The sequence below is a fragment of the Geotrypetes seraphini genome, chromosome 3, assembly GCF_902459505.1.
Source record: "Geotrypetes seraphini chromosome 3, aGeoSer1.1, whole genome shotgun sequence".
NCBI lineage: Eukaryota > Metazoa > Chordata > Amphibia > Gymnophiona > Dermophiidae > Geotrypetes > Geotrypetes seraphini.
This window is the reverse complement of record NC_047086.1, coordinates 217241814-217260191: the sequence shown is the minus strand read 5'-3', so window position 1 is coordinate 217260191 and position 18378 is coordinate 217241814. Positions and strand designations below refer to the sequence as shown.

At 37.8% G+C, this 18378-nt stretch overlaps 1 protein-coding gene across 8 annotated transcripts in view; it reads right to left on the bottom strand.

Moving 5' to 3' along the window:
- ECHDC1 (ethylmalonyl-CoA decarboxylase 1) overlaps window positions 1-18378 on the bottom strand; it is a 75241-nt gene that overhangs the window by 33905 nt on the left and 22958 nt on the right. For all 8 annotated transcript variants that reach the window (XM_033937425.1, XM_033937422.1, XM_033937420.1 and 5 more), the window contains 2 exons: window positions 10910-11134; window positions 8401-8543 (listed from right to left, as the gene is read on the bottom strand). In XM_033937425.1, the coding sequence (XP_033793316.1) occupies window positions 8401-8543; window positions 10910-11132 (366 nt within the window). In that variant the 5' untranslated portion in view covers window positions 11133-11134. The remainder of the gene's footprint in view (window positions 1-8400; window positions 8544-10909; window positions 11135-18378) is intronic.

The following is an 18378-nucleotide window of genomic DNA, read 5'->3' as shown; positions in this document are numbered from 1 at the left end:
TAATGTCCCTGGTTCTAGATTACAGTGCCAGCATCTATTAGACTTAGAACTGTCTAATTTTTGTAAACGAGTAGGGGTCCAAAAAGCTCTATGTAATAAAAAGAACCATGTTTGTCTCATAGATGCTGACACTGTACATCCCATTCTCCAAGACCAAATTAGTGGCCATTGAGATGCATTAATTTGATGTCCAATCTCAATGCTCCAAATGTCTCTTAGACCATTTTTTGGTTTTTTATTTAAATATCCAGATATTAATTTATACCACAATGCGGCTTGATGTCCTAGGAAGTCTGCTTTAAAGCATAAGAACTTTAAACTATATTGGTTGTTTAATGATTTCCATTCAGGGAACCCAACCTGAATGGCCTGCTTCAATTGCAACCATTTAAAACTTTGTGTTTTATTGAGACCAAATCTATGTTGCAATTGTGGAAAATCCAGCAGTTTACCTTCTGAAATAATATCATCTAGAGATCTAATGCCTGCATTAATCCAGTTCTTCCAAAGGATTTGAGCTCCGCCAATTTTGATCTTGGAGTTTATCCATATGGATTGATTAGTTGATTTGTATATTGGGATGGGTGTTAATTTATCAGTAAATCTCAATGTTTTCCAAGTATCCATTATTATTTTATTTTCTTTGTATCTTTTAGGTATATTAATACTTGGTAGATGAACTAAATTTAGGGGAAACATAAGGCGCCATTCCAAATATAACCAATCTGGTGCATTATCTATAAGTTCTGGGAGGATCCAATACATACCCTGACGTAGAATATAGGCTTGATGGTACCTATAAAAATTTGGAAAATTTACCCCTCCCTCCTTAATTGATTTTTGTAAGGTTACTAAAGCTATTCTAGATGTTTTACCAAGCCAAAGAAATTTTGTTAAAATTCTATTAAGCTTTTTATAAAAGGACCCCTGAAAATAAATAGGTATCATACTCATTTGGTAGCAAACTACAGGCAACATCATCATTTTAATAGTTTGAACTCTTCCCCACCAAGAAATATGTAATGGGTTCCATTGCTCACATAACTCCGTAACTTTTTTTAATACATATTTTTCATTTTCTTTTACAGTATCTTCAATTGTTTTTTTAACTTGAATGCCTAGATATTTAAATCCTTCTTCTTTCCATATGAATGGAAAAGTATCAAATAATCCTTTTACACAGTGAACATTCAAGGGTATAATTTCAGATTTATTCCAATTAATTTTATAACCTGAAAATTTGCCAAACTTATCAATTAATTCCAATAAAGAAGATAAGGTAGACTCTGGATTTCTCAAATAAAGCAAAATATCATCAGCATAAGCCGAAATTTTATATTCCATATCTGAATATGGAATACCTTGTATCTCCCTCGTTTGTTGTATTGCTAACAATAAGGGTTCTAATACAACATCAAATAACAAAGGAGATAAAGGACAGCCTTGTCTAACTCCCCTCTGCAATTGAAAACCATCAGATATCATATTATTAATATTTAATCTTGCAATCGGGAAGCTATACAATGTTTTTACCATTTGTATAAATCCAGAACCTATACCAAACCATTCTAAAGCCTGATACATAAAATTCCATTCTACCCTATCAAATGCTTTCTCAGCATCTAATGAAACTGTGAAAGCCGGTTCATCCATTTTTTTTGACAAGTTAAGCATGTGAAATAATAGTCTAGAGTTATTGGAGGAATGTCTTTTAGCAACGAAACCCGTTTGGTGCATATCTATAATATGTGGGAGAGCTTTGGCTAATCTCAAAGCCAAAATTTTTGCCAAAAGTTTATTATCAACATTTATCAAAGATATAGGCCTGTAGTTTGAAACCAAAGTAGGATCTTTATTTGGCTTAGGCAAAACAATTATTATTGATTCAGCCATAGTACCTTTTATATTACCTTTTATAAGTTGTGTCTGATATAATTTTAATAAATGTGGGGAGAGGATATTTTGAAATGTTTTATAAAATTCTACTGTGTAACCATCACCACCTGGAGCGGATCCAACTCTAAGAGATCTCAATGCTGTTTCTAATTCTTTTAATGATATAGGTTCTTCTAAACTTCGTTTTATATGATCAGGAATCTTAGGTCCATTAATTAAATCTAAAAATTTTTTTCCATCTTTTTGTTTCTCCAAATAAGGTTCGGAGGAATATAGATCCTTATAAAAGTTTAAAAATTGTTTTAATATTATATTTGTTTGATTTGTTATTATACCTTTATCATCTCTTATTCCATTAATATTAGTTCTCCTTTTTTTTGCCTTAAGATAATTTGCCAATAATTTTCCCGCCTTATTAGAACTTCCATAATACACTGTTTGCTTGGAAAACAAATCTTTTCTTATCATTTTTGAAGTTAATTCATTATATTTACCTTTTGCTTTCAAAAGAGCTTGCAAAACTTCATATTCCCATTTACTTATCAATTTAGCTTCTAATATTTTTATTTCTTTTTCTAATTCTATATATTGTTTTTTAATTTGTTTCCTAATAAAAGCTGAATATGATATAATATTACCCCTCATAGTTGCTTTAAATGCATCCCATACATTCTCTATAGATGTATCTTCCACTAAATTTGTTTGAAAAAATTCATTAATTTGTGTTTTAAAATTTTCCAAAAATTTGTCATCCACAAGTAATGCATTATCAAATCTCCAAAGAGGTCTATTATTTTCTAATTGATCTAATTGTAATTCTATCCATATTCCCGCATGATCCGAAATAATAATAGGATCAATGGAGGCTTTAATCACTTGTTGCACTTTATTTGTTGAAACAAAAATATAATCTATTCTTGAAAATGATTTATGAACCTGTGAACAAAATGAATATTCCTGATCATTAAAATGAAGAATACGCCATATATCCTTCAAATCGCATGATCGAACTAAATTATCTAGACCTAAAGATTTAATATTTTTACCTGGTTTTTTATCCAATAATGGATCCATTACAGCATTAAAATCTCCAGCTACCACTAAATTAGAGGCAGCCAGTGGTAATAACATATTTTGTAGCTTTTTGAAAAATTCTGATTGATTCGAATTAGGGGCATATATATTAAATAACGTCAGGGTATCATTTCCCATACCTATATCGATATGTATCCATCTTCCATGTGGATCTGAACTTTTTACCTTTATATTGGCCATACATTTTTTATTTATAAGAATTGCAACCCCTGCTTTTTTACCCACTGCTGGAGCAAAAAAACATTCCTTTATCCATCCACCTGTTAATTTCTGTGATTCCTTCATATTAAGATGTGTCTCTTGCAGACAGTAAATATCCGCATTTTGCTTTTTTAAAAATGTTAATATTTTTTTCCTTTTAATTACATGATTCAGGCCATTGACATTAATAGAATAAATTTTAAAAGACATTATACATTTTAATACTTTTCATTATCTTATTCTTCCTCTCCTCTTTCATATTTAATATCCAAAAAATTTTCTTCATGACACACATATTTAACCCTAATGTATCTCCCTTAATTATTCTAATAAATATTCTCCTTGTCCCTCCCTTTCCCACCCAGTACATTGGCTGCTTAAGGATACACATTGGAACTGTAATCCAAACATTCTCCCCATTCCAGGCAATCAATATTCAATATTTAAACAAATTTCCCTTCTATCTATCTATATTGATCTTTTATATCTTTAATCATTTTCCATAACATTTCATTAATGTATCATTATCCATTTAACAATATGTTAATTTGTATTTCCTTAGTATTATAAATTCAACATATAATTATTTTTATCATATATGTAGTGTATTATTTAATAATTTTCCTATATATTTTGTTCTTTCTTTCTTATAATTATTATTGTCTTTTCTTTATATTGTTTTCCTCCTTTTCTTCAGATATTTCGATATGTCATATTTTCTAATTTTTCATAGAGTCTTCAAAACCATCTTAATGTTCTATGTTAAAATATCATAGGTTCTGGTTTAGAGAGAAAATCTTTTAGTTTTTCGGGATCCTCAAAATATAAGGATTTGTCTCCAGATGATACTCTCATTTTCGCCGGGTAGTATAGACCATATTTAAATCCTTTTTCTTTTAGTAGAGGTCTCATGTCTAGTAGTCTCTTTCTTTTATTTGCAGTGTTTTTGGCAAAGTCTGGTAAAAACCATAATCTTGATCCTTTATAATTTAGGTTTTTATCTTTTTTTGCAGCATTTAGTATCTCTAGAGCTTGTTGGTATCTCAACATTTTGAAAATTATTGGTCTTGGTCTGTTTTTGTTTTCTAAATTTTTAATTGGGATTCTATGCGCCCTTTCAATTTCAATTGGTTGTTTCAAGTCTAACTGTAGTATTTTTGGAATTAAATTCTCAAGGAAAAGGATAGTATTTTTTCCCTCTAAATTTTCTTGTATTCCAAAAAGTTTGATGTTTTTCCTTCTTCCTCTATTCTCGTAGTCCTCCAGTTGATCTTTTAATTTATTTAATTCCAGGCTGTCGTTTTTACATCTTTTTGATTCACATTCTATAGTTTCCATTTTTGATTCTAGTTCAGTTGTTCTTTTGTTGTTAACTTCCATTTGTCTATGAATATTTAAAATTTCTTCTTTCATTTCCGACATATTAGTTATAGTTTCCTTAAGCATTTGTTTGATTTGTCTTAATTCTTCCATAACTTCTGTTTTGCTTAATATGTCTGATTCTTCTATAGGAAGTGGTATTTTGCTTGGTGTTATTTGGTCTTGTTTCTGTCTTTTTGCAGATGTACCAGCCTCATTTTTGTTTTGTCTGGTACTTGCCATGTTGTTATTTTCTTTTTCTTGGTTATTCTTCTTTCTTAAATTTAATCTCTTAGGTTTAGGTTGGGTGTTCTTAAGTTTTTAATTCCTTTTCTTCTAGGATTTGGTTCTATCTTTTGAAGTAGATTTTTTTTTTTATATTTCTTCTCCCTTAAGCCCCTTCACTATCTCAATGAGAAGGGAAACACTCAGTCTGATAATTTTTCCTTCTCTTAGATCTCTCTCAGACTAGTTAGGTCTTTCATAGATTTAATTCATTATATCCTGAAGTCACTCTCCCTTAATGACACTCCGCTTCAGCGCTGATCAAATAAAATATTTTTGGTAGTCCTTTCTTCTAGCTCTCCTCTCACGAGCCCAATCGCAGCCCCGACTGAGGAAAGCAACACCTTTTCCAATTATTTTCTTATTTTGGCAATTTTGAAGCAACTGTAATCTATTTATTCACAGCGTCTCTCAATTGCCTCGATGTCTTGTTGCTTCAGTTTTAAAAAGTTCCGTTAATCCTTTCCTCTGTCTCTTCTCTCATAAGCCCAATCGCAGCTTTATTGGAGGAAAGCAACATTCAATTCAGTACTTCTTTATTATAGCAAGCTGATATTTATTTGTTTATTTATTTATTTGTTTACTGAGAGAAAGTGCCAATATTCTTCTTCCTCAGTTACTCAGTCTCCCTTCCATCAATGTTAAAGGAGGATAATTTTCAATTCTATATTTTCTTTTCTGCCTTCAGACTTTTACTTTTTTTTTTATATCACAAAAAGAAGCCAGTAATTAATCGATCTCCTTAACTTCAGGCTCCGACTCAGCTCCGGCTAGAGAAGGCTATAACAAACCGTCTCAGTTCCATAAATCAACTGTCAGCAGCCTTACTAACGAGATCAGTCTCTCTCTAATTTTTTCCCTTCAATGTTAGTCAGTTTAAACATTCAGCACATAGAAATAACAACGCTCTTGATATTTCTAACTTTTCTTTTCCCAGTGCCTTACCTAGATCTGGCAAGGCAGGCTGGTGTAATTCACGCTGTGAGCTTTTTTTTAAAATACCTCGTCGCTACAGCAACTGTCATCTGTCATTAAAAAACCGGCAAAGAGAAACAGACCTTTTCTCTTAATTTTCTCACCCAGACTTCACCCAACTCTCAGCAGTACCTCTTTTTTCACTCTTTAATAACAGCGTTGTTATCCGATTGTTTCTGTTAATAGATTTCTTTTCTGTCAGTTATCTGCCGCGTCAAACCAGCGCTGAGAGAAAAACCGGCAATCTTTCTTTCAGTTTTCCTCTCTCAGTATCTATCTCGATTTTATCGGAGGAGCTCAATATTAGTTTGTAATAGTTTTAAGTTTAATTTAAACTTGTTTTTTCATCTCAAAATCAACAATAAGAGAATTATAATTTTAAAATTTTGCCCAGATATAGAGGAGCGTCTCGATCACACCTCCATCCTGTGTTCGCGTTAAGCCACGCCCTCATTATTGCACTTTAATATTCACTTTAAGTTGTGCACAGGTGAGGCCTATGAGGGTGCACAGTGTGGCTTGAAAAAGAGCCCCACTCTCAAATGGTAAGCCAGGAGCACTGGTAATCAGAGCACTATAGCTTTTACAATAGTACTGAGGCCTTACCTTTAATATTTAATTATATATATATATTCATAGTTATATTGCCCTTATTTGGGATCATGGCTGGTTGATGTGCAGTGCCATCTACCTTTCTTAGTTTATATTTGAGGATTCTAGCCTTTTATTACTTGAATTTGGGGCAAGGCTTACTGCTGAGGCACTTCTAAAAAATGTTGGGGAGGTGGAGGAAAGGGGGGGGGACCCAGCACGAGACCTGCTCAGGTTTGACACCCCCAAAGTTGAAAGGATCCCCAAACAGGGCCCACCCAAGCTCAATCTGATACCAAAGCAGGGACTAGGAGCCCTAAACAAATTCCAACAGCCCCAACCAAGGGAAATGGGTACAACTCACTCACACCTGCTGGAGATTGAGAGAAGACTCATGGAATAAGGGAGAGTCACCTATTATGTACTATTCCAAAGTTTTGTCTCAGTCTCTATCTGCTGGTCATGATGAGATATAACCTATCTGTAAGATCTATAGCTATACCAGTCTGGAGAGTTGCTAAAGAAACTGGCATTCAGAAAGGCTGCCAGATAACAAATATTTAATGATGTGGCCTGGAGACCAAGATCACACCATTCCTTTCCTACACCTTGAGAGGTTTGTTGGGCTTTGCTTAGGGAAGGGGGATGGTGGGGAAGGGGAGGGAGGCTGGGGGTAAGGGGAGGAGGATAATAGAGAGAGAAACTTGTTTCTTTGTAATAGAGGTTTGCAGTATAGAGGGGGGAAGAGAATGTTCAGTGTTCTTAGTACAAACTGTTACTGAAGATATAAGAATAGGAGGTTTAAAGCATGTTTGATAACAATTTAGGAACCTTTAGATTAAAATTTTTTTCTTTTTGTTTTTTCTCTTTGCTTGGTTTTCTGTTTATGCTACTGTTCAGCGATGTCTTAGCTATCTGATGGGAGGACACTCTTTATATCGCTGGAAATTGAGTCTAAGCATTTCTGTATCAGATGAGAATATCTACCTTTATGTTGAGGTCGTTCTGAAACATGAAAATTTTCAATAAAAATAAGAGAGATTAATAAGGATCAACAAAAAAGCAAAAAAAAAGCTGTGGATACTTTAACAGCCAGTACAATAAAAAGTTTCACCCACAGCTTTATTCCTTGATATGAAATCAGTCATAAAAACCTAACAAATAACTGTACTGTAGTTGTGCTTACCATACTATCAACTATACGCATTCCAACCGAAATCTTATTTGATACTATGAAAAAATGACACAGTTTAGCCTCTCTTAGCTAAAATGGAATCAGCTAAATGTAAAATACCATCTTTTCAAATGACATGAGCAGAACAAAAAAAATGAAGTTCTCACACACTGAAAAACCAAGTGGACCACCATACTGCTTAATGAAATAATCAACTATTTTTTAGTTACTTCAATGTTGGGACAGGATCACAGAGACGGTTCTGGTGGCTTATATTCTGGCAAAACCTGTTTCAAGGTGCTTTAAGCCTAAGGGCTCCTTTTACAAAGGTGCATTAGGGCCTTAACGCGTGGAATAGCGCACGCTAAAATGCCACGCGTGCTAGCTGCTACCGCCTCCTCTTGAGCAGGCGGTAGTTTTTCAGGTAGCACACGCTAATCCGGTGCGTGCGCTAAAAACGCTAGCGCACCTTTGTAAAAGGAGCCCTAAGTGATAGCACCTACTGGGGATGCTCCATCTGTCTGTCTATCTGAATGCATACACACAAAGACAGAGTGTGTTTTTGTGCATAAACACAGAGATAGATACATATGCCTTATATAGCTCCTGTCAACCTAATGAGGCATTCTTTACCGTGTCTTTTCATACCCAGTCCCTTAACAGACATGCTTGAGTTTACAAATGGAGGAAAGGCAAACATGCCATTTGGTCACACTAAGTGTGTATTTTTCAACTAAAATTTGACATGCATATCAGAGTGAAATTAAGGATGCAGCAATGAGGCTATCTTCTCTGCCTTCTCACTAAAGCAATGCAGCACTTGCCTCTGAGCCGTGCATAGCTTTGATGGCTTTCAGATCAGAGCCAGAGCAGAAAGTGTTTCTGGCACCATGAACAACAAGGCCTCTTCCCTCTGTCCAGTCTTCCAGCTCTTTCACCCGGTCCTGAAGCTCTATCATCATTGTACCTACCAAACAGCCCAAAAGAGCTAGTCAATCTCACGTGGACTATCCAAATCTTTTATGTTCTCTTACTTTGTTTGGAAGGCACAGCTCCTTGAGGGGAAAAAGTCTGTGATGCAATACTCGTAGCATGTGCTCTTAAGAGTTTTATAGTGGGCTTTCTGAAGGTAGAATATGTGTATTAGAAGGAGGTGGAAGAGGAGTTAAATTTAAGCCCTAATACATGATTATGAGAAATGAGCTTCAAGTCAATAAGCCTTGATATAAAGAGATTTTTCAACAGCAGAAAGAGTAAATAGTATATATGAATTACTGTGAGAGCAAAATTCTATTGCTATAACCACATTTTGCTATAAAGAGAAAAATTCTATCCTGCTCTTACTTAAAAAGAAGGTTGTTTTAAAGCTAGTTTATTATTTGTTTAGATTTCTTAGTGGGAGATAGGACTTAACATGTATGGCCTCCTGAGAGAGGTGATGGAGATAAAAACGTTGAAGGAATTTAAAAAAAAGCATGGGATGAACGCAGAAGATATACACAATAAAGATGGTAAGTGAGACCCACTGGAACAACTCCAAAATAACAAAAAGATTCCACTGTTCAAATCATAAGGTGTAAAAAAGGGGGAGGAAAAGGATCTCAGAAACCTGCTTGGTGAAAGGGAATAAACCTCAGCCAAGTCTGACAAGGTTCCAGGCGCCAGTGATTCAGAGGAACGTTGTCCTCAGCATGAAGTCTAGTGACTGAAAGCTGCTGAATAAACATGCAGCAGCCTATGTGAACCCTTGAGAAAGCCAGTAATTCTGATGAAATGGGTCCCATCGGGCTGTGGCTGCCTGCAACATCTGAGATAAGTAAATTTTGAAGATACATTGAATAGTAATTCAAATGAACATAGTTTTAAGAGAAGACTCAGTGGAGATTTTATAAAAATGTATATTAAAAGGAAGAAAGAATCATAATAAATATAAAAGAAATAGAATAAAAAAATGAGGGGAGGTTTTTCATGATCAATGAATGAAATGAGGAACCTTGTCAGACTGGCTGAGGTTTATTCCCTGTCACCAAGCAGGTTTCTGAGATCCTTTTCCTCCCCTTTTTTTTACACCTTATGCTTGGGATCTTTTTGTTATTTTGGAGATGAACACAGAAGATCTCCAATTAGAAAATGAATGATATAAAACAAACTAACGTCTGTACTGGGCAATCCTGCACGGTTTGTGTCCCATATATGGCGATTTAGTTTAGAATGAGCTGGGGAGGGCTTTGATAGAAGTTCCAGTGACAGGATGGTTAGGATAGGCTGGAGTGGGCTTCAATGGCAACTCCAGCAGTGGGAATCTAAAGACAGTACTAGGCGGACTTCTATGGTCTAGTGCCCAGAAATAATAAAGAAAAGACAATTTAACCATGAATATATGTGTGTGACTACTGGGCAGACTGGATGGACTGTTCAGGTCTTTATCTGCTATCATCTACTATGGTACTACATTATTTGTTTAGAGGATTAATTAACGTTGAGCCTTGGTTGTGTGATCATGAGGAAATAGTGAAGTTGGAAGTGGGTTCCAATTGTTTAACCCTAGAAGTAACCTGGCTCCTAGTCATCTAAAGGTAAATAGGGCAGCTCAGTTATTACATCTCTCTCAACCACCTGTAGCAGAGAATAGTTAAGCTCTGGAACGCATTGCCAGAGGTTGTGGTAAGAGCGGATAGCGTAGCTGGTTTTAAGAAAGGTTTGAACAAGTTGCTGGAGGAAAAGTCCATAGTCTGTTTTTGAGAAAGACATGGAGGAAGCCACTGCTTGCCCTGGATCGGTAGCATGGAATGTTGCTACTTTTGGGGTGTTTGCCAGGTACTAGTTACCTGGATTGGCCACTGTGAAAACGGTCTAATGGGTTTGATGGGCCATTGGTCTGACCCAGTAAGGCTATTCTTATGTCTAAAAACTCACCTGTTCCTAAAGTATCTAGACAACTGACCCACTCATCTTCTTTCTCCTCCATAGTGATTCCTCTGTCCTATTAATCATTTTCTCCTCAACAACACATTTCCGGTCCTATTAACTCTTTCTTCTCCCCTCTTAAGTTCAATCAATTTGTACCTCGCTTAATCTTTTGTAAACTGCATAGAACTTAAACGGTATTGCGGTATATAAACTGTTATTATTATTATTCTCTCTCTGAAATTCCCTGTTTGTTAAATGCTTTATTGATATATCATAAAGCAGTGCATTATATTTTAATAAACTAAATTAAGCTACCTCTTCTTCTGGCATTACTTAATGTGCTGTCTCCTGTTATGATTTTGAAACTGTGAAAGCAGTGATCCAACTGTGTAAGAGAAAAGTACAGAGATATATAGGCCATACCTGTTAATGCATTCTTATGAACAGAATTGTTCAAGGTAAGAACTCCAATGCCATCATTTCCCTTGGAAAGGTCAATGGATCCACCAGAAAAATGTTGAAGCTTCTCTTTAATTTCATTTTCATCAAATCCATGGGTTCTGTTATAAATTGATTCAATGCGTTGGCAGGTTATTCTGCATTTTACAGGTTGCAACAACAGACGCCTCCAAATACAAGTTGCCATTTCTGGAAAGAAGCAAATGGCATGACAAATCTATCAGATCTGACACTGAAAGTTCATGAGCAAGAGCAGGCAAAGAACAAACTCAGAGCCACACATACTGGGAATTTGGCACAAAACAAGAGACACCTTCTTAGTGAAGCTATATAGGGGGTAGCTCTCTACAGGTCACCTGAAAAAAGGCACTGGGATAATGCAAGATATGTGTGACTTATATATCTGCAATTACAGGTATAATTACTGTTATAGAATACTAGCATAAGTTTGCAGTTGCAAGCACTTATGCTAGTTCAAATGCTGATGCAAATGCTCACGTCTAACTGCTGTCAGTTAATTGCATAACTGAGAATCCACATTACTTCTTGGAGGAGTCGTACTATGGTATCCCTTTTCACTACAGAAGCATAAATTCTCACCCGATAGTATTCTATAACTTGTGCGCATAAGTACCAGGCATGACCCTGCCAGGTCCATGCCCCCTTGCAGTTGTGCGTTATGGATTTTGTGGGTTCAGTTTGTAGAATACCAACCGAAGGCAGTTTTGTGTGACTAAATTAGCAACAATTAACAAATCATAATGAAATTTTGGCTCTCTTAAAATGCTAATTAGCAGCTAATTTAACAATTAAGTTATGTGCAAATTTGCATGCCATGTATCAAATTTTGCATGCAAGCTTATATAAAAAGGGAATATTGTCTTCCATAATCAATAGAAGTATGCCAAATAAACAAAAACCCAGTTATGCAGGTTTTAGTTGTTATCATGGGAAAGTGACATGTGTGAATACATCCATGAGTGAAATGCATTCTAGAAGAGACTGTTACCTCTTTAGCTTGTGTGATAGAGGAAAACCTTGGGGTGATAGAATCTGGGGATCTAAAGGGGGCAGAACAACATAACATGGTGATGGCCAAGGCCAGGTTGATACTAGTCTTCCTTGAGGGGCATAATCAGCAGAACGGAGGAGGTGATAATTCTCCTATACAGTTCTTTGGTGAGCCCTCACTTGGAGCATTCTCCAGTTTTTAGGCCATTATTTCACTAAGGATATAAAAAGATTAAGTGGTTCAAAGGAATGCAACCAAAATATAATGGAGTATGTTCAAATCCTAGAGGAAAGAGGTTCAGGGAATATAAGTTTAAATACTTGAAATGTGTTAATGAACAATATCTTTTACAAAAATGGGAAAGATATAAAATCAAGAAAACCCAAATAAAATGAAACCAAAAGCAACATCGGGAAATATTTCTTCACGGAAAAGGTGGTTGATACAGGAACAAAAATGGTGAAGCAATTCAAAAAAGCATGGGATAAAACACAGAGGATATCTATTTCCAATACAAAAGCAAATTTAAATGATTTTTCACACTTAAAAAAAAGCATAGAGAAATAACCTATATGGCATGGCAGTTACAATCCTAATAAGCTTAGTGGGCAGATTGGATAGGCCATGTTGGTCTTAATTGCCAATGTTTTCTATGTTTCTAATGTCTACATTCTCCACACTATTCCATCCATAGCACTTTGAACAGTCCGATTTTGACTGTCCATGGATTCAGAGGAGAATCCACATAACTTCTCAGAGGAATCGTTCCTCTCTCCACCATAGGAGAACCATAAATCCCCACCTGAGGGTGTCTCTCTCACCAGATTTGTTAAGGAGATAGCTTCTCCAATACCATTTAAATTGGAAACAATGAAGGAGCCCAGGGCTGAGATGCTATTGGTCTTGGATTATGAATTTCCTCCCAGACTCTGGGGAAGCTTCCTCTCCTGATGCTGAGTGGTACCTCATGGGTTGATGATGTCACATCAAAAACCACTCCATAGGCAGAACCTGGGCCTCATGAAGGAGCTGATGCTGAGCTGCAGCTGGCACAAGTGACCTCAATATCTGTGCAGTGCGCAGCTGAAACATATGTGCTAGCTCCTCCATGAATATAGCCCGGTACTGTTCATTGAAGCTAACCATCGGCAAAGACTGTGGGGGGGGGGGGGGGCTGGTTCAGGGACAGCCTTGGGAACAGTCTGTGCTGAACCAGAAGCTGAGACCTGGCTATCTGGAGACTGTTGCACTGGCACCACCAACAGAGAGGGGGGCGCAGTCCTCTCAGCACCAATGCTTCTTGAGTGATGCCAATGCCCTGGAGCTCCAAGCTAGAGAATGACATGGGGACAAATTTTTCCACATCCCTACGGTAACTAATTTTCCCCATCCTGTTCCAAGTTCTTTTCTTGTCCCTGCCCAATTCCTGCAGGCTCCATCCTCATCTGCACAAGCCTCAAACACTTTAAAATCATAAGTGTTCAAGACTTGTGCATTAAGGCAGAGCTTAAAGAAACGGGGCTGGGGCAGTGACAAAATTACGGGGACAGGGAAATTGAGTTCCTGCAGGGACGGGGGTCAAATTTGTCCCCGTGTCATTGAATGGAACTGATGTTTCTTGGATTTTTTTTTTTTTAATTCTTTATTTATTCAATTTTAATTGAACTTATTTACACATTACATGTTTCAGGAAACAGAAACCAGCCATTATAAACACTTATTGCAACAAAAGGAAAAATAGGATTATTCATTCCTATATAGGCAAATTTATATGGCTATAATCCCCTATAAGCCCACAAAATTAAAAAATTAAAAGGAGTGAGAAAATTATTAGGAAAAAGAGGCACTACAGTTTAGGAAACAATACTAATAATTAATGACGTCTCAGCTAATTTCACTCAATCTTCCTCATTAGACTATTCTCCAATCTCTTCCCTTGGGCCCACAGCTTGGACCTATATCTTACACTTATTTTCCAGAAAAGCCTTTAATTGTTTGGGATCAAAGAAAAGATATCTATTAGATTCATATAGGATTAAGCATTTACAGGGAAAACGTAAAATGAAATGGGCTCCTATGGATAAAACCTGGGGGCGCAACATCGAAAACTGCTTCCTTTTTTTCTGTGTATCCACACAGACATCAGGAAATATCCATACTTTCCCTCCCCAAAACAATTTATCACTATTTTTAAAAAACAGTCTCATCACCCAGTCTTTATCAGACTCAAAAACGAATGTCACCAGGAGTGTTGCTCTTATACACTTTTCCTCCAAAGATGTTTCCAATAACTGCGTGACATTCAAGCTGTCCATGGGTAATTCTCCTTGGACTTGGGCTTGTCATTTTTCCCTGGCACAAAGTAAACTCTGGAGAGTGGAGATACAGCTTCTTTTGGAACCCCCAGAACTTCCATCAGATATCTCTTAAGTAGTTCAATGGGGGCTATGTTCTTGGATTGAGGAAAGTTAACAAAATGTAGATTTAACAGTCTGGTATAATTTTCCATTTTCTCCACATTACTTCTCAGTCCCACTAACCCCTGACTATAAGTCAGCATGTTAGATTTATTTTCTTTCAGGTCTTTCTGAGCTTCCTCCATTTTCCTCTCTAATTCCAAATTTTTAGCTTCTTGTGTGACAATTCTGGTCTTAACGTCTTGCAAGGAATTATCCATTAACAGTTTATTTCCAATTACTATCTTCTCCAAGCGTGCAACAGCGTCCCAGATGGAATCCAGAGTGACATGTGTAGGTTTAACCATAGGAATAACATTGTGCTCACCATTATTCTGCTGCAGTTAGTCATATTCCACAGACCTGGAGCTTCCTTGGGGCCATGAACCTCCCACAGCTCCTTCAGTCTCCAAGGGGAGCTCTAACTCTGCTCCCATACTGGTGTCCCACATACCAGTGTCTCCTCCTGCGCTCCGAAGCCTCCCCTCTGACGACGAGAAATCCGCAGGACTACTCTCTCCCTGCAGGGTCATCAATTGCTCGGTGCGCAACTCCATGCCTGGATCCAAGGGCAGAAGTCTCACCTCCAGGCTCAAAGTGATATTGAGCGCGGGTAATGGCACCTCTTTGCCTGCACCCGATCCGGGGGGACGCACCGTGCAGATCAGAAATCTATCGATGGAGGAAAGGGGAATTGGCGAGGACTCAGAGGGGTAAGTCCTAACCTTCCCCTTCCTCTTATCCATCTCAGTGGCAATAATTAAAGCGTTGCTTTGTAGGAAAGTTTTCAAAAGTCGAAGCCTCACGGCGTCTGACCAGCTAAGACACCATCTTGAATTTTCTCCCCCATGTTTCTTGGATTTGACGTTTGGCAATGGGATCCCTCAGTGTTAATGAGGAAGACGTTGAATCTGTGTGTGTCCTCAGTGGCAGGTCTGATGCTGACCAGTTCCAATGCTTACTAACAGCACCCAATGTCAAAGGAGGCGGAGGCCTCCTTGATGCCAGTGCATTCCCAGTGGTAGACAGTTTCAGCAGCAATCAAGGTTGATGCTTCCTGTGCTGATGTCAATCGACTGATCTTCAAGGAACCAAAACGTTTCTACTGCTGAACCTGCACGCTCTGTGTTCTTAGCTGCATTTGCAGAGAGAACAAGAATCAGCTTCATGGTCAGTTCCTAGGCAACCGATGCACCAATTATGTGGATCTGTGATAGAAATCACGATTACAGTGGGTGTACCTTTTGAAGCCATTGGGGGGTCTTGACATTGAAAAAAAGGAATTGCAGCCAATCTCCTCAATGTTGCAATAAAAAGGGGGCTAGACATAGGCCTGAAAAGCCAAGAGAAAAAGAAAGAAAAGAACATAAGATTTGCCGCTGCTGGGTCAGACCAGTGGTCCACTGTGCCTAGCAGTTTGCTCACCGGCAGCCCTTAGGTCAAAGACCAGTGCCCTATTTGAGTCTATCCTTACTTGCATATAAGAACATAAGATTTATCGCTGCCAAAAAAACACCTCAGAAAATTACAGGGAAGGGAACTAAGAAAACTATGAGGTAAATAAAAAAAAAAAAAAAAAAAAAAAAGTGTTATACCTGCATTGGAAGGCACTCGAAAAATTCAAGAAACAGCACTGAGAGGAGATGAGAAAAATGACCTCCTTGCTCTGTAGAAAAGGGGCCCACACTCACATGTTGGGCATGAAGGCATCTGTGCGTGCATGTGGGATGCTGCTAGAACTTTCTTAAAGCAAAATACACTTAGCAGTATACGCACCGGGCTCTGTCAGATGACATCGCTCACATGTGAGAATACTTCTGGCCTGCTTGTCCCTTGTAGAAGAATATATTATCCTGTTTGTCCTCAGAGAATGCAAAGTTATTTTCCTGTAGCAGTTCTTCAAGGACAGCAGGACAAATATTCTTACATACTCATCCTCCTCCCCTTAAAGTTTAATTCTATGCACTGGAGATTAGACTTGCTGGTTCCCATGTGACAGTGGCAGGTGGGAAGATGTACATATACACAATGCATTGCTCTAATGAGTCTTCACATAAAAGAACTTTGTTACCTACAACTAATCCAAAATACAGCACTATGGGTTGTTTTTTGTTAAATATAGGAAAATATGATCATAACACACCTCATATGGAAACAGCTAAAACATACTTAATACATCTTTTAATAGTGTGCAAAATCATATTTCCTTCTCTATCACTGAAGTAATTACAGTTTAGTATATTTCAAAACTCCCATTAATAAATTAATAGTTTATACAATTTTGCTGTATCACCAATATTTGTTTTATTCTTTAAATTTCATCAAATGCAAAGATTTTCCAATAAAAAACTATTGCTGTACTGCAGTCCTTCAAAGTATTCAATAATCCAATCCCCTTCTTCTCTGTTTCCCTATTTCTGAGCCCCGTTTATTTTCTTTTTCCAGGGTTTCTGCTCCATTTGACATTTCTTCTCTGTCTGCATCCACCGTCATTTCCTCTGTGCCCCAGTTCCTATCCCTCCATGTTTAACATCTGCATTCTTTGCCCCATGACCCATGTGTCCCTTGTCCCTCCTCATAGCCCCCTCTCTTCTGGACCAGGGCCAGCATCTCTTCCTTGGCCCCTGCCCGCAGTCCAGCATATCTCTTTGACCCTTTTTCCACCTTCCCAGCATCTCTCTTCCTCTCCTCATGCCCTCATCCAATCTCTTCGTTCTCTCAACTCCATCCTCCCACCCAATCTCCATGTCAGCTGCCATGCATGTATTAACAAATCTAGGCATCCCTCCTGCTGTCATCTAATTTTGAGGTACCAGGTTTGAGGGGGTTCAGAGGTGGCATCCGGTGGCAGGAGGGAGTAGACATACCTCCTGCTGATTATTTTTTTTTTAGGAAGGGGAGTGGGGAAAAGGCAGCCCCCCTAAACCAAGAACAATCCTTCTCCAACAAAATCTCAGCCCAAGAACTTGCAGATTTCTTCCTCAACAAAGTCAAATCGGTCCAATCGGAAGTTGCCAAGACAGCCTCATCAAACTCGTCCCAGCACAATTATACGGAATACACTGAACCCATAAATGCAGACCAGATCTGGTCTTCATTCACTAACCTTTCCTTCCCCGAAACCAATAGACTAATATCAAAACTAGCCTTATGAAGCAGTCCCATTGACAACTGTCCTCCTTACCTTCTTTCAGTAGTTCCGCATCATATCAACATGCTCACTAACCTGCTAAATAGTTCCTTGAACCAAGGGCACCTACCCAAAGAAATGGGTAAAATAGCCTTAACCCCTATACCGAAAACAGCACAAACAGACCTCTCCATAGCATCCAACTACAGACTGATTGCTGGCATTCCAATCCTCACTAAAATCCTCGAGTCCCACGTCAGCAAGCAGCTAGCCTCATACATAGAGCAACACTCATGCCTTCACACATCCCAATACAGCTTCCGAAAAAAGCACAGCACCAAGCTCCTCATCATTACTCTAATCACTAAAATCAATCAGTTGCTAAGCTCCGGTCATCAGGCAATACTGCTCCAATTTAATATCTCCGCAGTCTTCGACTCAGTGGATCACCAATTACTCCTAACCAAACTCTCAGAAATCAGAATAACAGAGACTGTACTGAAATGGTTTGCCAACTTCCTACAAAATCGTGAATACTTGGTCAAAAAGCAAGAATGATACTCCAACCCCTGGAAGGCATTCTGTGGCGTCCCAAAAGGCTCACCATTATCCCCATTCCTATTCAATTTATTCATGAGCTCACTGGGCCACATCAAAATGTAAGATGAAACTATACTATCGAATGCTGACGACAACCTCCTCCTCATCCCCATAACCAATAACCATCCCAATACTGCCGAAAAAAATCTCAAACAATATAGATAAAATTCAAACCTGGGCAACGAACAAGTTGAAACTGAACGCCACTAAGACCAAAGCCATTGCTTTCCACACC